At 38.4% G+C, this 25,374-nt stretch overlaps 1 protein-coding gene across 1 annotated transcript in view; it reads left to right on the top strand.

Annotated features, from left to right (window-relative positions):
• SLC2A13 (solute carrier family 2 member 13) overlaps window positions 1-25,374 on the top strand; it is a 143,459-nt gene that overhangs the window by 49,635 nt on the left and 68,450 nt on the right. Inside the window, exon 4 of the mRNA XM_054272783.1 lies at window positions 17,593-17,701. Within this exon, the coding sequence (XP_054128758.1) occupies window positions 17,593-17,701 (109 nt within the window). The remainder of the gene's footprint in view (window positions 1-17,592; window positions 17,702-25,374) is intronic.

The following is a 25,374-nucleotide window of genomic DNA, read 5'->3' on the forward strand; positions in this document are numbered from 1 at the left end:
TCGTGGCTTGTAATTCTTCATACAAGGTTGGTAATTGTTTTTTCCAAGGGCTAAATCAAAGGCACAGGGGTCTTGGGCTCTGTGCCAAGGTCTCCGAGCCCCCTGGGCCAGGGCTCTAGTCCTCCAGGGCAGCCAGAGGAATTCCTGGGTTCCCACAAGTCCTGTGCTCTCTGTGTGTCGGCTGAGTTGCCATGCAAAGACACAGTAACAATCTTAGAGTCTCTTTAAAAATTAATACTAAACAACACAAAGAAAAAAACTTAAAAGCAATTGCCAAAAATTGCATTAGATGTGTAACTAGGTCAATGCATCCCCAAAGACAGATGCAGACAATCACTTGCATTACATCTTGACTGGTTCAGAGGTGAAATGTAATTTGTATAAAAGGCTTTCTTAGTCAAAACAGGAGTCACAAATTAATCCCTGATGCATGTTTGAAATACAGACCTCCAGAATGATGAGTTCTAGGGAATGCTTGTTGCCCTGTCACTTTTAGTTGGTTCATATTTTCTTCATTTCTTTAACCTGTTTTTATAGCTTCTTGAGATTTGCCATTGGCTTTTCATTTCTTCAATTCTTGTGCTATTTTGTCAGGATAAGTATTGCTTGTTTCTTCTACTGCTTCAGAAACAATGACTAATGAATTGGTATCTGCAAGGCATGATTAGGAAAAATTGAGCTGAGACTTGCTACTCACAACTGCAGGTTTGCAAGTTTGGCTGTACCTTAGGGAAATCAGAACTCTGAATTTTGCCCACGCTTATTTTTGGTCTGTATCTGTTGTGTCAGCCTACCTTAAGTGAATTTTCTTTTCTTTTATAGCTTGTTTACTAGAGGTCAAATCCAGAAGGGCACAGAGTCTTGTGCATTAGTCATTGAGAGCAATGTCCTAAACTTTGCCCCTGTGTAGGCAGGCGGTGGTGATCAGCTCTGTGCTTAGGCTGGTTGTTTGATGCTTTCTGTGATAGCATTGTGCCATCAGGGAACATTTCTGGTGAAATAGTTCCCATTTAGTGGAGTGCACCATTTGTGCATCAGTGATGTGGCGGTTCATGTCAACAATATCTTACCCCAAGTTAATGTGCAAAGGATCAGTCTGGGCACTTTGCACATCCTATGACACTGTTGCCATAATGGGAGGAAAAATCTGGACTTGTAGAGGCCACAGCTGAAGTTTCCCCAATAACTCTGAGAGTCTCAGGAGTCACTAAGTACAAACAACCAGACTCTGAAAAAAACCAGAAGGGAAGTACTTTTTCACATGTTAAAAATGTAGTTTTAATGGCACTGTACTTCTTTTCCCCTCACAAGGTTATTTACTGAATCTTTCTCTTCAAACCTTGTTTGGGCTATCCACGTCCAGAAAGATTTTTTACTTCTGGGGCAAGCATGACTATCAGACTCTCTTCTTTTGTAAACCTAGGAGGGATGGGTGAAATGTTCATTCTGAGTACATATTTGTACACATTTACAGGTAAAATTTACTTTTTTTTCAATTCTTGAAATTTAATATGTGCACTGAATGCTTTTAATATGCAGTATATGGACTTTTTCTTCTTTTATATATAAAATATGAAGTGCACTTCAAGAAGTAACTGAATTATTTGAAAAGTCTTGCATTTATTCAGTTTACTTTTTTCTTTGATGCCAAACCACTGGTGTAACAGTGTTGCTCTTTGAGAAAGCAAGAGCAGGCAAAAAAAACCCACAACCATTTGTGCTCCCCTTATTAAATGAAAAGTTATTATCATGATGGAATTTGTTTTGGTTTTCAGCTCTTTAGTATCTGCATGTCTTTGAGACTTGCCTTCCAACATGTACCAAATGTGAACAGTCAAAATCCACTTTTTCAGTGACAGAAAAATGTCTTTATTGCCTTCTTAGATATTTCTTTCCATCCTTGTAAAATAAGGGAAGATGTTGGAGATGCAGATGTTAGATCTGTATCACAGTGCTTGAGACTGGAATAACTTATTTTGTTTTTAATGTAAAGACTTTTCTTCTTTAAAGTTCTACAGTGCATTTGTAGAAAATTTGTAATCTATACTGTCTTTGCAGTTGGCCCTTGTAGGGTCATGTCACAGGGAGTTAGTGTCATTGATGAACTTTGAGATTATAGAGAAAATACCTGGATTTGTGGAGGAGTTTAGTGTAAATAGAGTGTAGTGTTAAGAAGGGTTAAGAGATGTGGTTTACATGTTGAAATTGGGTAACAAATGCTGAGTCAGGGTTGTTCTCCTACAGCAGTGTGTGTTAGGAGAGCTTCCTTGGCTGAAAGGGTCAGGATGGTTCAGTGTCACCTTGCACAAGTGCTAGGGCACACTGGCAGTCTGACATGGTCCCTCAAGTGTTGTTATCTCTCTTCTAGACACAACTGTATGTTTTTTGCTATTGTTATGTCATATTGGCTGCTTTTGAGAGCTGCTCTCTACCTGAGGCCTGGGAAGGAGGGTGTTACATAGGTGACATTTGTGATGATTGTCTTTGTCCACGGAGAATAGAAGAACCTCTCATTTTAAATCAATGTCATTGCCATACCATCTATCAGACATGAATGGTGAAGTGAAATGCTGCTCTTTCAATCACAGAATCGAGTTCCTGTCCTTCACTGAGGAAGGTCACGTGTTTAAAATCTGAATTCTTTTACACTGGGGGATGACATTACTTTAATTTCTTCTAGCTGTGCTAACAGGTTAGTTTACAGAGTGAATTATCTGAAAGAATCAGTGTAAAAAATACCCAGAGTAAAAAATACTCAGACTCTTTTCTTCTAATAAATAGCATCATGTATCACATCTTTGGAGGCTTGCACTTCCTCCATAAAATACTGTGTTGTATGTGGTGGATACTGGTGGAAGGTGTGAGCACACACGAGTGAGGCATATGGCAGAGGGTTGTTGGGTGGTTTTGGGGTAAACACTTGGCAGTGGCATAGGATGGCATCTGTAGAAAGCACAGAGGAAAGAGCAGTTGCCTGACTCAGCTGCAAAGCTTCCGGGTGCCAGAGCCAGATCTCCCCTCCTGTGTCCTTTTCCAGTAAGGGCAGCATGTGTTGATGTCCTTTGTTGGTATGTGTGTGGGATTGTGCCTCTGGATCATTCCTTTCCCACAAGCTGCTGCTTCCTCATACCCTTTTGTAGAGGATCTGGGTTTTTTTGGGAGAGTATTTGTTGTTTTTATGAATTTTAGATGTTTTTTGCCATTAGAAATGTTGCTGGATCCCACATCTTTGTGGTGTCTGTTGTGAGTGGTGACTTATGGTCTAGCCTCAGTACTTTTCATGGGAAACTTGTGTGCATTTTTTAAATAAGAAGTGATATTGGACCACTTCCTTTCTCACATGTTATTTTAAACATGTAGAATGTAGTGTGTTGTGTTTCTGCCAAATGCTCCATTCAGTTAGAGGGGTTTCAGTGTCACCTGCATCACCTTGTCTGGCAGCTGCTGCCCCAATACACGGAGTGACCCCAGCTGCTGCTGGATGCTGCCGCATCTGGTCTAGAAGTGAGAGAGCCAGCATGTCACCTTCAAAGGTCTGCAATGCACCTGGGTGCAGCTGTAAATGCCCTGATATACTCTGAGTCAGTGTGGGAGAATCAGTTGTATTTTTGTGGCACAAGTAAAGACTTTCTCGTAATCCCTGTCATGTGACAGCTGCAAATATTTTTCTTCAAAACTATCACTTGAAAGCACAAGTTCCTGCTTTGTTTTGTTCCAGTTTGGTGCTGGCCCTTGTTCAGCTTCTTTGGAAGTTTTGAGATATTTTCTTAATATACTGCAAAGGATGGTTTGTAATATGAAAAGACTTAAAAGTGTCATCTTCAGTCAATCTTAAAAGACTTAAAAGAGTGTCATCTTCAGTTAATTGAAGTCATCATTATCTAAAGCCAATAGAGTCCCCTTTCCTGTGGTGTTTCCAAGCGCTGACTGGTGAGGAAGCATGGGATGCCCAGGAGCTGAGGCCTCCAGAGCTGCTGTGAAATGGGCAGTGCCCTGCAGGGGGCAGCTGGGAAGGGGCAGTGGAGCTGGGATGCTGCAGGAGACAGTGAGGGTGGGATGCCTGCCTTGAGACTTGCATTTAAATGGGCAGAAGGTGTATGGAGGTCTGACAGAAGAAAATCTGGTGTTGTCACTGAGAAGGAGAAAGTGGAATAATTTGTATTTGATGTGAAGGTTTGTATCTGAAACTGTCACATTTGAAATGTACTAAAATAGCCATCTTCCCTGGAGCTGGGACTATCAAGACACACTGCAGTAACATTGATATGCTAATCTCTTCAGTGTTCACATTGCTGTTGGCTTTGCAACAATGGTGTGTACCTAAATGTGTTTCCATTGGAAAAGATTTTTTCTTTCTATCAAAAGCATACTTTTGCTTTCCAAAAGCTTTCACTAGCAACATGGTAAACACTTCTTTAAACCAATTTTAAAAAGTAAAAGCCAATTTATTGAACTTTGCCAGACCTCTTCTGAGGAACCTATACTAAAATTATACATTTTTTCCTCCTAATTGGATTTTGGTTGTCCCTGAAAATCAAGGATGAAAGAAGAGGACATAGAACATAACCAGCTCATAGAACTTGTCTTTATTTTTCTGTTGTTGCTCCCCCAGCCCCAGTGTTTTCTATCACTATTTACTGGGCTTGTTTAAAAAAATGTACAGTCCTAGCAAGGGGAACAGGGCCTTACAATTCTTCTGCAAAATAAAAAAAATTTTTCTGCAGAAAAGAAGTATTCTTCTGTTTCTTCTCAAAAGCTATCAACAGTAATGATGAAGGACATGACGTGGCTCTCAGGTTTTATCCTGAATATGCAAAACTAGTAATGAGGAGGAAACTAAGAAAATACAGGAAAAAACTCTCAAAACTCAGACCTCCAGGGAGCTGCTGCACGATTGAATACATTGTGCTAATGTTACAAAATACTGAATTAATTTTGTCCTATATTTCTTCTAAATTAATTTTAATTAAAATGTAATACTTCATATGAGCAGCTCATAATTGCTTTTTCCTAGTGTGGTTTGTACAGAATCATTCCAGCTGCTATCAGTAGAAGATGCATTGACTGCCTCTGCATTAGCATTTTGGCTCTGAGCAGCAGTGTATCTCTGCAGTGAGTCTCTTCTCATCTCCCATTGCCATCCCCACAAACTTTTTGATCAAATCAAAAAGTGGTGTCAGTTCCCATGGAGTAACTTCCCCCTGGGGAGGTTAAACCACAGGTTTGCTCCAAGGATTCATTCCATGTGATTGCATTCTTTTGGAGATGTGAAGGTTTAAATCAGTGAGTGAGTCTCAGAGCATCTTCTAACAGTCCATGCATGGCAATGTTCTGCTTAGGGGACTGGCCTAAATCTAGTCAGGCATAAAACCTAAAAATGACATGTCATGGATGTCTCTGGACCTCAGCTTCAAGCAGCTTTGACCTGGTGATCCCTGCTAATGCACTGCCTTACTTGCTGAGATGCACACGGTCATACTGCTTCCAAACTGTGCAGCACCCAGAGGAAATAATTCTCTTTACAAATGAGTGATCTTCTCTGCTAAAATATATTGTGTTGTTTAGTGTACAGGCATGTTGTTACCTGCAAAATAATTGAGTGCAGGGGTTATGTGTATCCTCCTCTTACCCCAGTCCAACTTAGCACTTTCCCAAGGATGGGAAGATTTCATAATATTTTCTGTCCCTAAGGGAATGAATTACTATTCTTTGTAATGGAATTCATCTCCAAGTTACCATGCAATGGCCAAACTTTTCTTGTAGCTTGCTTGTAGTTTAAGTGTGTCACATGCAGAGATCAAATTGTGTATTAATATTACTGTGCAAGTTTTACTAGATTTGATTTTAAATATCCACTTTTCCCTTTAGATGACTGTTAAGGTACTTGAACAGTGATTACTGGATGCATTTCTTGGCTGGTAGTTATCTCTGGCAAAACACTTGCAGAAATGCATTTATGACTGCCGACATATTTTGGTTTTTTCCTTCTTCAGTGCTTGTCTGTTGGTGTCTTTAACCTGGCTGTGTAGGTACAAAGTGCATAAAGGTGTATATAGGTGGGGAATGGAAGTGAATTAGAGTGAATTAGCTTCTCAGATTAGCAGCAGAACCTGTATGATCAGCAGTGGTGATTTCTCTCAGTGGCTAAGTGACAGCTCAGAGAAAGCCAGCAAATACAAGGTCAGTGAATGGGGGTGTTTGGAAATCCACTCTAAAACATCGGTGGCCTGAATTCCAGTTTTTTTCCAGCTTTGCTCTCCCTGTGTTTTTGTTTACAAGTGACAAGAATTTTTCCTTTCAGCCTGCTCAGAAGGTTGGTGGCAGCTGGCAGAAGGCACAGTTAGGCAATGATGCTTTTGCTGAGAAACATGAAAATATTTTCTGTATCCACAGAAAGATGCAGATACTTCTCATATCTGACGCTGAAAATTAACTTGTATTGTTTCCTGACCTAACCAAATGTCAACCAGACTGTTGTAACTCACTGGTGATATGAAGCAGTTTTGCCTTTTACATTCATCAGTCTTTGCAGCCTGACAAAATCTAAGTTAAGTGATTGCCACCTCCCTTTTTTTTAGTTAAACAGGACTTGGGACTTGATTTTTTTTTCCTGTTTATTTTAGTGCCCATCTTTCAAATACCTGTTTTTCATAACAAGATGTTTTGCCTCTGGAAAGCAGTTAAACATCCTGGAAAAGTATTTTCTATGCATTGTAGAGGATATGCATATCTGGGTAAAATTCTGTTCCTTATCTGTGCCACAGGTAATCTTTATGGCTGATCATGGGTGGGAAATCTACAATTTGCCCTGAAACCAAAAAGGTTATCTCGAATTTCAGCTATACTAGAGGTATTTTTTCCTTCAAATTTAGACAAACCATGTGCTTCTTGGGACACTGAAATGCTATTTGGTAACCACTAGTTGCTGACCACATACTTCCACTTGGATGCTCAAGAGTGTTTGAAGTTTGTCTGCATGTTTGGCTTCAGGTAGTGTCATTTCTTTTAGAGAATGGTTAACTTGGAAAGGGTTTAAATGCAGCATAAAAATGTACTTCACTGAAATGACGAGGAAATATCTCAGAATTCCTGTATCATCTTGAAAAATGGGTTTCAGGTCTCTAAATAATTTAATACAACCTTTCTGATCCTACTTTCTATCTGCTAGGTCTGTCAGGCTGCAGAGAAGCCTTGAAAAGGCCTTTGCACTGCATGTACCTACCTTGTAGTGCTTACTCAACTGGCGAAATAGATTGAGGATTATCTTACACTCACCTGGACTTCCAGCAGCTTTCTCAAGAATTGCCTTTTAAAGTATTTTAAGCTTGTAAGGAAACTGCTAATAAAGATGGCATTTACACAATGCCATTCTGTCTTCATCATGCTGACAATGGTAAGAAAGCTTTCTGCTTCATGTAAGACTATTTGCCTCACATGAAGATTGGTTGCAGATTTATTCCATTGTATGTGACAGACCTTGAACTGTGGATTATGAGTATTTATTAATGATCTTTCTCTTTCTACCACGTTCCTCATTTTGAGATGAGGGTGAGAAAGCAAAGGGGACCAGAACTCCCTCAGTGCAGCACTTAACAATCACAGCATGGTTTGGGTTAGAAGGTGCCTTTAGAGATGGTTGAGTTCCAAACCCCTGCTATAGGCAAGGACACCTTCCACTAGACCAGGTTGTTCAACCCCACGTCCAACCTGTCCTTGAACACTTCCAGGGATGGGTTACCCACAGCTTTTCTGGGCAACCTGTTCCACTGCCTCCACCCTAAGAGTAAACAATTTATTTCTTATATCCAATAGAATTTACCCTGTTATAGTTTAACACCATCATCTCTTGTCCTTTCACTGCAGATCCTGATACAGTGTCTCTCCCCATCTATCTCATAAACCCCTTTTATATATTGAAAAGATGAAATAAGCTCTCCTTTATTTCTTTGTTGTATTTCATACCAGTTATAGAAGCTGTTGGTTTAGTATTCTATACCTGCTGTTTTCAATATTGATCTGTATGTTCTGCAGAGGTTATAAATTCAGGAAAAAAGCTGTCAGTCAAGTGTGACTGACAGGCTCTTGATTAATGAAGACTAGTACTGAAATTGCAAAACATCTGCTGTTGGCAGTATATAGATGATTGAGTTTTACAGGATTTGCATGTAATGATGCTTTTCAATCACTGTTGTTTAAGATAACCATGAAAAGTGCCAAATGTACTTTTTCATCAGTACTGGTTGTAATAACTAGTACCATCACAGATCTTAGGAATGCTGTATTTTTCACGTAAAAATCTTGTGGATGACCTCTGAAGGTTTTCTAATCCAATCCCTAATCAAAACAGAATAAATTAGAGCAGGTTGTGCAGGAACCTTATCAGTGAAGTTTTTGACCATGACCTGTTTGTATCTCACTTTCTCTGTTTTTTCATTTCCATGCTATAAAATAAACAGACTTCACGTCTGGTCCAACTTACCTGCTGCCTTTTGTCTTACCCTTGCACACCTCTGAGGAGCCTGGGTCTGTTTTCTCCTTTCCCCTCTGCTAGGTATCTGTAGACAGCAGAATCTTTTCCCTTCACCTTCTCTTTCAAGTGGAACAACCCCAACTGATTCAGCCTCTGCTTGTATGTCCTGTGCTCCAGCCCACCCACCTTAGTGGTTCTGCTCCAGGCTCAGGCTGCACTGGGATGTTGTTCTGGTTTGAAAGCAAAACCAGTGAGAGACTCCAAGTCAGAAACTTATTTATTTATTATGGAGTTATTATTCTTGGAGTTATTATTCTGACTCCAAGTCAGAAATTTATTAGGAAAAGGGAAAAAACCCAAATACATGCAATAATACAAAAGAAAAACCACTGACAGTCAGAATACAACCTAACTCTGCTAGTTACGGTGGTGGTAGCAGTCCAGATGAAATGGTCTTGTTGAAGTGGTGATCCTGTAGAAACAATGTGGTAGCTCTTGTCCTCCAGAAAACCAGTGGATAAGGGCAACCATTCCTCTGGGAATCCAGTGGAAAGACTGCTTCTTGTGTCTCAAATCCCAGGTTATATCCAGGTGGGGATGCTTAGCTCCTCCTCCCTGGGTGGAGCATCTCACAATGGGCTGAAATCGTTCTGAGTCGTGCTGTGGGGCCTTAATTACCTGTTAAACAGAAATGGCTCTGGGAGGGAGTTATCTCTGAGTCATGCAGAAAAGGCATTGATGGGCCCATTAATAGGAGGTTAAGGAGAAAACTATGCCTCTCCTGGTTTCAACAGCTCTTGAGGATGGGAGTAGAATACAGATTTATATCGTAACCTAGGACAGATGTGCTGCTCCTGCTGCAGGGCTTGCAGCTGCAGGGCAGAGAGGAAAAAATGTTTCCTTTTACATGGTGATAATGCTCCTGCTCCTCCTCCCAGGATGTGATTGGCCCTCTGTGATGGAAAACATGGTGTTCTTGAGTGGTAATGGTTGCCTTAGAGCCCTTGATGTTTCTGATAGAAGATGGTTAATACTGAAGTGTAATAAATTAACTAGTACCTTGAGGTAAGGTGTGATCTTAGGCTGCAGTTTGGTGAAATATTTAGGTGTGTATCTGTCATTCTGCCTTCAGTGAAACTCAGCTTTGTGCTCAAGTTCAAATGCTTTCCTTAAAATAAATAACTTGAAGCAGCTTTGTAAGACATACTGTTTTCAGCTACACAGTGTTTTGCTGTGCTTTCTGTCAACTAGATATTCACTGATGGTGGTGTCCTGTTCTTAGGAAGCCAAAGTTGTAGTTATAGCACTTTAGCTTTAACCTACAGTGATCTTTTGATTTTTCTTCTCACTAGGTTTTGGAATTTAGCTGAGCTGTGCTTAAATTATATTGATTTCAAAGCAGGTTTTGATAAATCTGTTTAAATGTGGATCTCATCACTATTTTAACTTTTTTCCTTTTATTTTTAATGAAGCTCTTATGCTAACAGCATCTGATTATTGAAAAGTGAGAGGAATTTTTTAGGCCCCTAGATAAATCAGGTTTTTAAACATTTTTAAGGAGATGGTCTATGCTAAATGTGCTATTAGTAAAGCAAATACTGGAGTGGATAACTGCTTATATTCATAAAATCCTATGGAGACTTTCATTGACCTCCAGGCTCCTTTTTCAGTTCTATTAAACTTTGCTTTTTCCCCATTCCCTCCTGAGAATGGGTTCCTGAGTCTCATTCTTTTCAAGGGCAAGAAGTATAAATATGCTTTTACTGTTAAACCACTGGCTTCGGGCAGAAATAGATATTTCATTTAGAAACAAGGGATAGAGGGGGCAAAATAATATCACTAAGCCAGGATTTTTGGCAGAAACAAATTGCAAAAAATGTAAGGTTTGAAGTGTGTTGTCCAGAAGATAAAATACAATATCTATATAGGTGTTAATACAGTAACAGCTGGGAAGATCAGCTTGAGAATAGACTGCTGGCTAGGAGGGATCTCTTGAGTCATCAGCTTTTTTAGTGCTCTTTTAATTGAAAAGGAACAGCAACACACACCCCTGACTGCAGTCCTTTGTTAAATCTCTTTCCTCAACTAAAATGAAGTTAAAAAAGCCTTCTAATTCCAGATTGCTAAATGCTCTGCCCTGCACTTCACTGCTTGGTGGGAGAGGGGGGTGGGAAGCTCTGCAGGCTGTTACAACACTTGGCTTATTTTGGTTGCTGCCTGCGTAATGCTCCTACATCATCTTGTCTTTCCTCCTCTGCTTTCTGCAGCTCTAAGTGAGGGTCACAAAACCGTTCCCTACGTAAGGCAGGAGTTGTGGAGCAGACCCTAAAAAAGAAATGCTGATTTGCAGGCTGTAGGTATGCACAAGTCTGCCTTAGAATCTGTTGCCTTATTTCTAAGGTATTTTCCACAGCCAGAAATAAATCACAATGTGATCCTTGCTTTTCTCTGCTCCCAGCCCAGTTTTCATGTCAATGAAACTGGAAAACCTCCCCCTTGCTCATTCTCCCACTCCACAGGTCTGACAGTATCACAGGGGGGTCCCTTTTCCCCAGTGCAGATTCTTGTTGGTCATTGTGCCCTCTTCTCTCAGCTCTCTCTGGCATCACCACTCCTTGCTGTTTGTAAATGACAACTCTTTGTTGTCTGTTTTGTTGTGGTTTCTCTACTTTTAAAGGACTTCATTACAGCAGATTCTGTTTTCTATAGAGAACAAGTCATACAGAGCCAAAATGCAGTCCTTTTTTTTGCTTCCCTACTTTCCACTGCTTCTTGTTCTATTCAGAGGTGTTATTAATTGCTGCTGCCTTTGTGCAAGTACTCAGTCATATAGATTTTCCATCACCAAAGCTTTATATCAAAGAATGTGGTATCAAAGAAAAGATTTTCCCTTTTACAGATAAAAGAAAATGTCTTTATTTTCAGAACTCCCAAAGACCAACTCAACTTGCTGTCAAAACAAAAAAAATCTATATTAGGGTTTCTCTTCACAATGTGTGGATTAAAAAGATCATTTGGAGAGACCATTTATTTGAAATACAGGTTTCCTGAGCAAACAAAAAAAGCCCTTCCAGTTCGTCTAGGCATAGAAAACTGTGGAGGGATAGAATGTAAGAGAATAGTGCAGAAGGCAGTCTCACACCTGAGGAGCTGCAGCTGTACCAATCACCAAAGATTAGGAACAGGCTGCCCTTAACAGGCCACAGCTGTGTCCAATAAGAAGATGAGTGCTACAAAAGAGTGGGTTAGCTGGGTGAGGAGTTTGTTGTGCTGTGAAGAGAGCTGGAGTTTGTTGGCTGTGCTGTGAAGAAGTCAGTGCTGCAAGGAGATGTCCATGAGAAATCACTGAGAAGGTATGGGAGCTTTGCAATAAGAGGACAACAGAAAACCTCCTTGTGCTACCTAATTCTCTAGAATCCAGGTGGTTATGTCTCATTAGCTTTTGTTTGCTTTTTTGACCAGGTTAGAATAGAATTACAGAATGGTTTGAATTGGAAAGGACTTTAAATATCATTTAGTCTCAACCCCTCTGGCATGAGCAGGGAATCTTCCATAAGACCAGTTTGCTCAAAGCCGCATCCAACCTGGCGTTGCACATTTCCAGGAATGGACATCTACAGCTGCTCTGGGCAACCCCATTCCAGTGTCTCACCACCCTCACAGTAAAATATTTCTTCTTAATATCTCATCTAAATCTCTCCTCTTTTAGTTTAAAACCTTTCCTCTTAGTCCTATCATTATCTGCTCATGCAAAGAATCCCTTTTCCTCTTTTTTATAAGCTTTTAGGTACTAAAAGGTTGCAACAACATCTCCCCAGAGCTGTTCTTGAGGCTCAACAATCCCATCTCTCCTAGCATGTCTTTGTAGGAGAGATGCTCCAGCTCTCTGATCATCTTTGTGCCCTCCTCCTCCTGCTTTGGACCTGCTGTGCTTCAGTGTTTTTCTTGTGGACACAGCACTGCAGGTGGGGTCTCATGAGGGTGGAGTAGAAGGGCAGAATCCCCTCCCTCACCCTGCTGCCCTTGCTGCTCTGGATGCAGCCCAGGACACCTCTGGCTCTCTGAGTGTGTGCACATATTGCCAGGTCACTTCTCAGCTTTTCATCCAGGAGAATCCCGGAGTCCTTCTTGGCAGGGCTGTTCCCAGTGAGTACTTCTTCCAGTCTGTATGCACACCATTGGACGGTGTAGTTGTGGAAAGATGGAAAATGGTAAGACTCAGCTGTTGGGCAAGCTGACAGTCTTTATCCTTCTTGGCTGATGGGGATTTGTGCTGTTTAAAAAAAAAAGTCTCATGCTTCCTCAAAGGGTTAACAAGTTACATGAGGTAGGGATTTTCGTGTAGTGCTGGGAGTAGCTCTTCCAATGTTAATGGAAACATTATAAGATAGTGAGGAAGAGCACGGTACTATGGTACTTAAGTAAAATTGGTTTGTATCTTCACAGAATAATTGATGCAGTTTTGATCTTAAAGCTAATTCTGTTTTCTTTTGATTTGTTAAATTTTACAGAAAGGAAAAATTAATGAAGTTGATATTTCTAGGAAATAACCATATAATAGGCAAGGGGAGGAAAAGTATATTAGTTTTAGTATATTATTCATACATGGGAAATAATACCTAGCTGGAAGTGCTTTAGAGTAGGAGTCATAGGTGAAGGGAGATTCTGCAGGAGGGTTCTGCAGATGGTGCAGAGAAGGCTGGACTGGAAGCTGTTATTTTATAAGAAAGAGAAATCCAGAAATAATTCCAATATTTGTCCACTGTTATTGAGATCACAGGCCCAAACTTTCTTTTTTTGGTCCCTGCTGTAGACCAGTTCCTTGAAGGTTTATCTGAGTGGAAGAGAGGGTATTTGAACAAGAAAGATCCAGAAAACTAAGCTGAATCTTTAGCTTAATTGATGCTAAACTGATGAGTGGCTGTGTTGTTGCCTGGCTAAACCTGCCTTTTTTGGAAATGCAAAGAGTACAAAATGCTGGCAGGAGCCCTATAAGGTTTTAAGCTGTTGCTACAAGCTGTTACCTAGATGAGCTGGCAGAAGAATGTTTGAACCTGCAAATGACTTTGGCAGGGCCCAGTCTCTAACCATAGATTCCTGGCTGTGAAATCTGTCCAGTTATTCTACTAATAATATGAGGGATGGGGAATCACAGGGTTTTCAGGCACCAGATGTCTGCCTGCCTTTGCTGTGGGATTTTTAGGCTTTATGTCTATACTATCATTTCTTTTTTCCTGGAAGTGAATGCGGTTCTTTTTCAGAAGCAGATATTAAGACTTCATTAATACTAATTTTTCTACTTTTTAGCTTTCGTTACATAAGCTCATTTTAGAACTAGGGTTTTTGTTGTGTTGCCTTTGAAAATCATCTCATCTTTTAGTTGGCTGTGGATCATACCCAAGCTCCTATGATTGCCATACAATCCATTTTGCTCATTTTTGATGAAAATCAAAATGCCTTACTAGGTGATTCATAATTTCCATAACCTAACTTGTGGGTTATGCCTAGTAACAAAGATAACTGCTAAAATATAGGAAGCTGCCATTAAAAGTTTCAGATAACCAGTCATAAAATATAATGTTTGGAGTATCACTCACTTTCAGAAGTAATGTTTTGACAAGAACAGCTTCTCCTTCCCTGTTTGGCTCTGTGTAAGCTAATAAGGTTTTTTTTTTGGATGTGAAGCTAAAGTTCCCAATTCTATTTTTGCTTTTTGCTTATAAGGATGAATTCTATTTTGGTAGACAGATAATGCTATGAAATATCTACTTGGATCCCAGCAATCCACTTTGTGGATCACCACTTGAAGTAATGTCACCTTCAGCAGTATCCTTGTTTTTCCATTGCTCTTTATCTCATGTTGTTGTTTTTCACAGAGGAAGCTCCAGCTGCCCTTTACTGTAGCATGTTTTGAACCTTGTAAATATTATGTGTGAAAGAATTGTACTGCAGTTAAAGTAATTATCAGAAACAACAGCACAAAAAGTCCAGCCAAATCTATTCTCATTAAATTCATCGAGGCATTAGGAGGTCTCATCATTCTGACTTCATTTTTATTCACAGATTAGAAGGAGGAAAACAAGCATCTTGGTGTTTTCTCAAGTTCAAATGAAGTGATTCTGATCAGGAATATGTCTAAATATCTTAGATGAAAACAACAACAATTAAGGCAGAAATATCACTAACAAAAATACTGACTTTTTGGGGACAAATACCTATTTTGTCCTTTCTAAAAATTGCCAAATATTTTTTTTCTCTGTTTGTTTAAATAATCTGTTTGTTTCTCTGTATGTTTAAATCATCTGTTTCCTTCTAGTTCTATGGGCAGTTAAGTTGTTCCATTTTTTAAAGGTGTAATGGTTTTAATGTTTAGTGCTATTTTACTCTGTTGTCATAACTGACAGCATATTTAAGGGTTATCAGAAACTACTGAAGTGCCATTTAAGTTTTCAGAAGACTTATTTTGAGAAGAAAATGTATTTAATTCTGAACTTTTTTTTTGTTTTCATTTTTTAAACACATTTTCTGTTCTTAAAATCCATATTATGCCTGGAGTTGTTTAAGAACATGGTGGCATACGAACTCAACAATATGGATGGAAGGAGTGCTGATAAACAAATGCAAATATAATATAGCTAGTTTCAGAGCTAGATGATTTTAATAAAAAGTTTCACACTCATTTGCTGTTATGAGATCAGTTACCTCACAGCCAAAGTCCTTTGGGCTTTTTAGTTGAGTTTGTAAAGCTCCTTTAATACAGAGATTAGCAGTTTCTTATTTCTTTCATTCCATTTATTGGTTTGTAAACCTGAAGGCTGTGAATTTTATGAAAGAAAATCCTTTAATTTTGTGTATGCCTGTTGGTATGTGGTGGTTGCCATGGTACATGTTTGGAGCAAAACTTTTTAAACAGTTAGTGGAGTATGATAATTTTTAGCATCATTTTTCTGATAAAATTATTCAGAAGCCAGAAAATTTTCAAGTACTTACTGAATTTAGCTTGACTGGATGTTCTAAAGGTCTTAAATGTAAAGTTCTGACATAAAGATCTAAATTTCACAATATGGTCTCAGCATTTCTGCAGGGCTGCACTTCAGATGCACAAACTGATTTGTGTGATGGAGCTTTGTTGAGAGTTCAAGACTCCCTCTGAGTTGCAAACCATTGTCTGAGAGCAGCTGCTTTAATTTCTCACTATTCATTTTAGTGCCTTCTTCCCAATTGTTTTGCACAATGCTGTATTGTGAATAAAGTTTTATAAACCTCTATCAAATAGCTGAGTGATTCAGGAATGATTAAAAATTATTCTGCCTCCTTTCCTAACAGTCCCTGCTGCAGCGTTCCAGCTTATTCAGTGAGCAGGATCATTGATGGTGGCCTTGAAGATGTAGGTTGTCCAAAATGTCCCTTCAAAAAAAAGACAGATTTTGAACTCAGGGATCTTATACAGAGTTTGTGAAGAATGGAAGATCTCCCCATGGCATTCAGCAGCCTCGGTTTCCAAGAGATGCTGCAGAATCAGTTGCCAGATAAGATTTTTAACTCCCAAGACTCCATGCTCACGTGTGGCACGGCATCTGGGAGCCCTAGGGCTGTTGTTTGTGAGTTAAACTTCATGGGTAACATGTTTTAGTAAATCTTTTTTCTTTCTGAAATTTGAGCTCTGGACTAACTCCTTGCTAGCAGCTGGCTTTGGTGCTTTTCCACTGAGGAAATATCACTTTGAGTATGGAATCCTTGTCAGCCCAGTGATGTCATGTGTCTAGCTTGGGAATACCTTATGAGATCAGTGGATTGACTGTATCTGTCTCTTGGTTTTACTTGGAGAATTTTAAGGTGATGATGTGGCTAAATGGCAGGACATGTGGGACTGTGTGCTGATTGAATGTTAGTGTTACTTGGAAACCAGCTAGAAAATTTGTCAGGCTGTATTCTGCTATTAAAGGAGCAAAGTTAAATGATGAGACAATTGAGATATGAATTAGAAATACCATAATTTTAAATGAAAATAAATTTTTGTTAGGCAGGTCTGATTATCTTTCAATGAAGAAAATGTTATCTAAACCCTCTTCTTGAGTCCAACTCTTGAAGCTCTTTGTAGCTTGCCAGATTTCTGAAGCTGAAATTCTGCATGTAAATTGTTCTTCACTAACAGACTCATATAGAATTTTTTACTAAATCAATACTTCTGATATTTTCTGTATGCTCAGAAAACAGTGAAAATATAAATATGTAGATCCCCTTCCCCTCTCTCTTTTTTATTTTTTTTCTTTGATGGTAACTATTTTGACTTATCCATAATGTGATTAGATATTCTAAGTATGCTAGTTGTGACAAGATGTATAAAACACAGAATTTTTCACCAGACTTTTCTTGTGAAAAAGCACTGAAAGCAGTACTCTGGGCAGAGAGGAGTTCAAGTAAATACTGTGGTCAGGAATTTTAAATGTTTGCCTATTATCCCATAGCTTTCTGTATTTTTTTTAATAGAATACTTCTAAAGTCTTAGAGCTTTTTCTGTTAGCCAGAAATTTTTGTGGTTTTTTTCTTCATTGAATCTTATATTCAGCCTCATGCCATTGCTACCAAAGGTATAGAATAAATGTAATTAATTTCGCTCTCCCTCTGCTGGCCTTGAAGCTGTGCAGAATAAATCTGTCCAGTACCTTCCAAGTACCCACACCTGCAACTGCTCTGTGGAAATTGGGTCTTTTGGGGACTAAGGAGAACACTTTATCTCCAATATCCAGACCTGAGTAATGGTATTTCTGAAATAACCTGTCAATAAAAATGGAAGCTTTTAGAAAGGAAACAAGAGTGATATTTTGTGGTAACTTTTGAGTGCATTCAGGTGCAGCCAATCTTTCAGTACATTTCACACCAGTGGTAGACACTGTACAAAAGTGGTTTCATTTTTTGCTTGGGCTTCCTCATAATCCTCTTTGTAGTACAGTGCAGAAAAACAGAACTGAAATGATAATATTGTTCAAAAATAATTGAAATAATACAAGTTTGCTTGAAACTAAGGTACAAATCTGCTATGCCTGGCAACATTGTCTTGATAGCAATCACTTAAGAACTATTATGTATTCTTTTGTTGTTGTCTTGTTTTTTTTTTTAAGCTGGACCTGTGATCTGCAGAATGCTAACATACCCTCCAACTCGAAGAGCCTTAATTGTGGGTTGTGGTCTGCAGATGTTTCAACAACTGTCAGGGATTAACACCGTCATGTATGTATTTCCCAATTGCTTCTTTTTATAAAGAATCAGAAAAAAAATCAATCAGACCATTAGCAGTTATAACAACAGATGGTCTTCTGGACAAAGTCTGAAAGGTGAAAAATTGAGTGTGAGCTAGAATGCTGGTTTGTAATCCAGATGTTGGCATACTTGGCAACACAGTAAATTGGTACTAGAGGATGTTGATATAGGGGTAAACTTGCCATTTTTATAGACATGAGAATACAAACTGTGTTCTGGCAGATGCATTATTGTGTTAGGGTTTATGGTCAAGGCTATGTATGTCTGGACAAGAAAGCACAGTTATGGTTTGAATATGTGTGCAAATAGATCACAGCAAGGTGAGGGTTAGATTAACCATATTAATGAGGTGGAACATTTCTGAATGCTAAAGGATGCTGAGGAAAGAAACATTTCCTGCTTTTTCATGGTTTTGTTATGAGTATAAAGACTCGGTAAATGCGGAAGTGAAGAATGATGTATTGAGTTTTCTGACAAGCTGTCAGCTCATCACAGGAGTAGCTCTTGACAAATACGCAATGTGCAAGACCTTGTTTAAGATGAAATTATTGTTGGGCTGCCCTACATGACTAATCATAATGAATATGGTTGCCATATTGTTTTAAGAGCAAGTATAAAATATGTTGCCATAATATTTTAAAGAGAAAACTATGCCTAAGCATGCATGCATGTTTGGAAATTGTTAAAAGAAACAGCTTAAAGGATAAGGCTTTTAGTGGTATCAAGAGTTACCATATTAAATGTTAGAGTAAACACTGCCATCTGTCATACTGGAAGAAAAAATGCCCCAGACTCAGTATCATTAAACTGCACAGGAGGGAAATCTGTAACAGGTAAAGAAAGACTTCATAAAGTAGGACTTGTAAGCCAGTGTGGGAAACACTTGGACACAAAACTGGTAAGTTATGTGTGAAAGCCAGAAGAAAGGCACAGAAAGAGCTTTGATAAATTTTTCAGACACATCAGAAGCAAGAAACCTAACAATCTCCAGGCCCAGAAAGGATCAAGACATTGGGAGTACACTAGCAGAAGAGAAGTGTTTAGCACCAAATCTCACAAAGACACTTTTTGCATTCATGTTAATTATACAGGGCATATTAAGCTTTTTGCACTAGTGCCTACTTAAGATGTCTCTGGTGGTCTGCTTGACACTCAAGTATTAGGGGAAAACATCTAGAGCAAGCTGATTAAAAAATAAATTAATCAGGGTACACTCAACAGGTCTCGAGTAATTTGCATCTGTAATCACTGAGTTTGGAAATGTAGCATAATTTACAAGAAGCTACAGCCAAAAAAGTTTTATTTTGGTCTCTATAAAAATTAAAACTTCATAGAATCAAATAAGATGTGTTAATAAATATGAAAAATGAACATGTACACATACAACATAAAACAACAAAGAAGAGCCAACGTGATTGTTGTAGACAGATTATGGCTTGCTTGGATGTGAGTTCATGGTTGTGTTAGAACTGTAAATCCCACATGAATTAACCATCTTAAGCAACCATGACAGCAGCAGCCAAAGTTTCTTGAAGAAATCATATAGTCATAAGAGTGAGAAGTCCTGTCACGTAAATAACTATTTAAGATAGGAGAAAAAAGGATGAGAATAGAAGATCAGTTATCACAAACCAAGAATAGACTCCTACAATGATCTATATGAAGATCTTTGCTGCTTTAATAAATCTGTGAAAGCAGCTAAACAACAAAGCAGCAGCTTATATTCATACAGCATCCACAATATAAAGATCCCCCAAATCTGTGAGCGTGAACAGTTGTGGGAAGATAATGGAAGATAAAAAATTAGTGGAATGGCAAGTGAATTACCTATACAATGTTATTCAATAATGCCTGCAGGAGGGAACTGGGTAACTAACATGCATGGCAGTCTAAATTGTTGCTACTCAAAAAAGAGGGCTTGCAATTGCATTGCTGTTCTATACAAACATCATGATGATATCCATGGCCCATCTGGAATATTACAAACAATTGCAGATGTCCTTTCTTTTAATGAGAGCAAACCAGGTTATGTGTGGGGAAAGAGATACCTGTGTTTGAACAAGATTATTAGAACTCTGCAGCTTGGAAAAAGAAATGAGGTCAGAAGAAATACAAGAGGTATATAAAGCTACTAATGTTATGGAGAGGATGGGGAGAGCATGATTATTCATCATTTCTTCTAACACATTTTTGGGACTCCTAGCTCTTACCCAGCAGTAGGTTTAAAATAAGCGTTTTTTCATGCAACACATAATTACATATTGGAACTCATTGCCACAGGATGTTACAGATGCCAAATGTAGAAATACATTTAGAAGTTAATTAGGGAAACTTACATAATAAACATTATTAAAATGTTATGAAATGTGGTATGCATGCAATCTCTGGCCAAGGACAGTCATTCTCACAGTATGGTTCATAATACTTTGGGATGCCCTATTAGGCTAGAACAAAAAATTGACAGTTCACTAGGCTTGTGACGCTGGTAGGTTGACTTTGTTTATTTTAAACTTACTATGTTTTAAAATCTCAAACTGCTTTCTGTGTAGGAGGTTTTACAAATAGTTTGGAATTGACCTAATTTACTTGTGGATGTGTAGGAGGACAGAATTACAACTATAAAACGTGGTTGAATCTTAGCTTTAAAATAATAAAATGCCTATAATAAACACATGAAGGCACTGTTGCTAAAGGACTGGATTGTCAACCATTTGCAATATCCAGTCTGTTTTAATATTCCATTATAACTAAATTTTTAGTTATCAGGTATGCAAGACAAACATTCTCCTGTGAAAGGACATTTTTTCAAATACAAGTAAGCAGCTGTCTGTTGATGGGTTGCTTACATAAAAATTGGTAAATGCCTTTTAATGCTGTAATTAGATGGTACCCTAAGGAACTGTCAGGTTGTATTAACTCTCTAAGCACTACTTTTCTCCTCATAATGTTTAGTTGTGCCATTCTGGGATTGCAGTTCTCTTGCAGCATGAAAGCAGGCATTGGTTATGGTTGGAGGGTCCAGTGTTGTGTGGACTTTGCTTCAGTGGTTTCTCAAAAACAGACATGACAGGTATTTTGACAGTGGATGTTCACTGTACCTTTGGTGCTACTGTAAATCCTTGTTTTTGGTTTGTTGGCCCTTTTTAGGCCATAGAAGAAGAGGCCGATGACCCCAACTTGCAGTTGCCTTATCACTGAAGGGGTATCAGGGACAGAGAAAGTGGTAGAGACTCCATCATCAGAAGGCATGAAAAAACACTTTATTATTAGAAATCATAGTTCTTACAGAAACAATGGTGGTCTTAAGACCTGTTTGGCTTTTACCAATCTTCTCTCACACTATTGGTGAATTAGGAATCACACACTCTGGAGAATCATATCTATAAACAATGGTTACAGAAAGGGAGATAATAATTGTTTGAATTCTTCTAAGTTTCCTACAGCTCCTCACAGCTTCCCAGGATTTTTCTGGGACAGTTATGTCTCTCTCTGTTCAGAAGATATGTGAATACCACATTGCCTGGCTTTCTGTGGCAGAGAATTTGGCCTCTGGTTGCCCTCTGAACAATTAACAGGGCAGCATCTATGACAAGCCTTAACTTGTTCTAATCTTCTGGCTTGAGAGTTTCTGCTCTTTCTGCTATAAAATAATTTGTTTAATCTTGTATTTTACTGCAAGAAAAGTGAGGCCATCAGAGTGAATTTGTGTGTGTCTGAAACGCTCATTTAAACTCCCATAATCAAATCACAAAGGGACATGAAAACATGAAAAATGCCACAGTTGTAGAATGATTTAATACTTGCCCAGTATATGCTTTACTGAGTAATTAATCAATTTTAGAAAAGAAAAGATTGAAGCAAAAATTATAGGTGTTAGAGGAAATTTGCAGAGGTCTAAAAATAGTCACTGAGTGTACCCATAGAAGAAGAGATGCTAAAAAGCAAAAATTACCTGCAAGAAACACAGGGAGATAACAATAAAAATCTAGAGCTTCCATGCTTAATAATTCAGTAATCTGGTATAAATTCTCTGGTTAAAAACTGAATATCAGTAGTGGAGCCAGTGAGAGCAATGAAGTCCATGTGTAGTTGGAGTTCTCTTGAGGATGGGGCAAGGAAAACCAGAGGAATTGCTGTAAGAATTGTTGAAGGCTGTGCTCAGCACTTTTTATTGTGTAATAAACTGATCTAGTTTTTGCACAGAAATAGTTTCATATCATATTTGAATCACATTTTTTATACACATGAATGTGTATAAAACCAGCCAAGAGGAACCAGAAACTCATCAGGAACAGGATGTTACTGAATTGGTGAGAACAGCATGTGGAGCAACATCTGCATTGAGGAGGTAGATCTAAAAGAGAAGCAAAATGTAAAAATAGGCTAAGGAGGTTGTGACTGTCACAGGAAAAAAATCTAGCATGATAAATTTAGTCAGCAAAAGAATAAAGCTCAGTGACCTATTACTTTGATTCCTTTTTTTCCCCCTAAGAACAAGGTATCACTGCTGCCTGATGCAGTGCCTGACGCAGAACAAATGTTTCCTTTTTGTCATGGCTTTCACCAGCTTAACTGACCTGTTAAAGTCATTCCATTTTAGACAAGCATCTCTCACACTGGTATGAGCAGGTCTGAAATGGTTTAACTTCTCAGTTTGTTATCATTCTAGTGTTTTCTCATCTTGAAAACAGAAGCTCATTGTTTCAAGCCTCGACTGGAGCCCAAGTCTGGTTGGCAGGAGACTGAGAAAGGCCTTGTGAAGGAAGTTATTCCAGGGGGGTGGTTATTACAAATCAGTTTTTTAATAGTAATATATCCCAGAATTTGGTTAAATCTGTGAAGTTAAGATATTTTCAAGCCCAAAGTTGCCCATAGTTAAAACCTGGGGGAAGAGGACCATTTTGAGGTAAAAAAAAAATAAATTGAAGTTCCATTTTTGGAGGGTGGGAGGAAGAGGGGCCTTAAAGGGTTTGAACTGTTCCACATTGTATAGTGATAACCATCAATGGATGTTTTATCTCTGTGCTCATGTTCCTGCAGAACCAGGACTTCTGAAAACATTTCTGGTAATGTGCAGCCTCATGGCAGTTAAAATACTTCCAAACTATGGGGAAGAAAGATTTTGGAAAAGAATCCCAAGTTCTCTTGAATAGTAGGGAGTAATTTAGCCATAATTGGAGGGAGTTCAGTATTGTCTTGACAGAATTGCTTGCAGGTGGTGTGACCTACACTGGAGACTCTGCTGGTCTTTGAGAGGCTTTTTGTGTGTTCCCAAAGGCTGCTTGTGCCCTCAAGACTATAAATCTGAGATAAGATTGAAGAGACAGCTGCATCATCTTGATAATTCTTACTCTCACAATACTTTAAGGGGATGTGATGAAAGCCAGACAGGATACTTTGTTCTGCAGTTGAAACACTAAGTTTGATGTGGTGCTAATTTTGTAATTTGCCATTATCTTTTCACATTGAGTTAGCCGAGCTTCCTGCAGCAGAAAAGTGGTATAATGTGTCAACAGGGAGAGCATATGGCCTTCAGCATTTCTGCTAAGCTATTTTGCAGGTGTATATGATCTGTTATTCCTATTTAATAAAATAATTTTTTTATTTCTGAGATATCTTTGCACTTCCTAGAAGTTAAGTGAATCCACATATAAAATGTATTGCTGCTTGGATTTGGTCCTCAGATGCTTTTGAGCTCTAACAGTGTTGCTTTTTTAATTTATGCAAGCAAATGAAAGAACCAGAAAATGAATGATAAAAAGAATCATCTTTTTTCAGCTGGCAAGAAATAAGAAGGGGAATAAAATACTCTATGGAGAAGGAAAAAAGCTCAGAATAATGAGCGGAAAAAGAAGCTGGATAATAGAAGAAAAATACAAAAGAAGACAAGAGGAGGTTATGTAACAAGTGGAAATCTAGGGTTTGAAGATCAGAATATTAGAAAAATTAATACAAAAAGTAAAAAAAAAAAAAATTGTACTGAATGTGAATGAGAGCCTGCAAGAAAATAGGAGTGGGACTGGGAAAGAAGTCAGGATACTTCTGGAGTTGAATGGAGACCAGAGAGGAGTTTAATGAAAAGCCCATTTCCTGGCAGGTTTAATTGCCAGCTCTGTTGTGCAGCAGCTTCAGAGCTGACACCTGCAAGCTGCAGCCTCAGAACCAACCTGGTGCTTCAGCTTAACAGGAGTGTGCAGCTGAATCCCCAGAGGGGTTGGGGAAAGTCAAGACTCAGAAACTCATCTTTAAATTCCAGAAGTTTAGAAGTTTCTTAACTTCTTCAAAATGAAATACTGAAGAGGGAACATTGGACAAAATCTGACATATCTGGCTGCGGATAAACTTTTCATTTTTTAAAGATCATTGAATAAATACCTTATTTTGTGAATTACTGCACAAGTAGTAGCAACCTCCTCCACTCTTTCAGCATATAGATTTATAGCTCTATAATAAATGAGAATTAATTTATTATAGAATAATATTCTCTATTATCATAGAATATAATAATATTCTGTATTATTCAGCGGCAATGTAGAGATTTATAATGAACAACTGAATGTATTTATGGGTTATGACAGATTTATAATTAATAAGCTGGTCATTGAAATGAGGTTTTCCTAGAGCATTGCTTGTTGTTTTGAATATTGGAAAATAGATGCTGAGATCTGGAAACAAAGTTCTACTGGCTAAAAGTAATGGTGATTCACATTTTTTTTGTGATTTGTATTCAGGCATTGACTTTCAAGGTTGTATAGGTTTTTATTGTGTTCTCTGGCTGTGCATTTTAAAACAAAATCCAGAAAGTACCATACTGTATTAGGAACAACCGATCAGACAAAACAAAATCCCGATCTGGCACAATGCTAAATGTCATCCAAGTTGCCCAGCAGTTACTGAAGGAGATTACCTTTTATTGTACTCTTGACTTAAATTCAAACTGGGCACAGTAACTCCCAAGCAGATTGCCATGTGGCATTTACTTTTGGATGGCCAGTAACTTGTCACCTCAGTTTTTCTTGAGTATTCTCAGATCCAACTGGGCTTTAAGTCTGCCTAAAGGAGGCACTATTGCATTAATGTTCTTTCCAGATAAAAACTTTGTAGAATTGTCAGGATAATTGGGAAGATTTGGTAATTGACAAGTCAAATTTTCTCTGATCACTCCATGACATTAAGGCTGCTGCCTGGTTAGGTTTTCATCCTTCAGTATTTTGTTGTGGATACTGTCCAGTTTATATCTTTCTTTTAGTTTTTGCATTTTCCTCTTAGGCTTTAGGAGATGTTTAATAAAACAAAAAGAATTTCTACGTTGAACATCCACTTGCTTTTGAGATAATAATCCATTAGAGATTTTGTTGGTAGGTTTTCATAAATTCTTTCAATAACATTTTTTTGAGAAGTGACCCTTCATTTTACCATTTTAGCCTTCGTTCATATTGCAAGATGTTTTACGTAGTGCTGTGTGCAAACTCATCATGTAAAATACTTCAGTGGCATGTAGATGCTTTTTATATAGACTGCAGGTATTTTTGGAAGAACAACTAAACCAAAGTCTAGTCTAGTCAAACACACTAGGTGAGGTGAGTGTCCCATTGCACCAACTGTCTCTGTTGTATGTGTTATACAGAAATAATGGGATTAAT

This window comes from Melozone crissalis, unplaced genomic scaffold (assembly GCF_028551555.1).
Source record: "Melozone crissalis strain CALT ecotype California unplaced genomic scaffold, PUWL_Pcris_2 ptg000004l_1, whole genome shotgun sequence".
In the NCBI taxonomy this organism is placed as follows: Eukaryota; Metazoa; Chordata; class Aves; order Passeriformes; family Passerellidae; genus Melozone; species Melozone crissalis.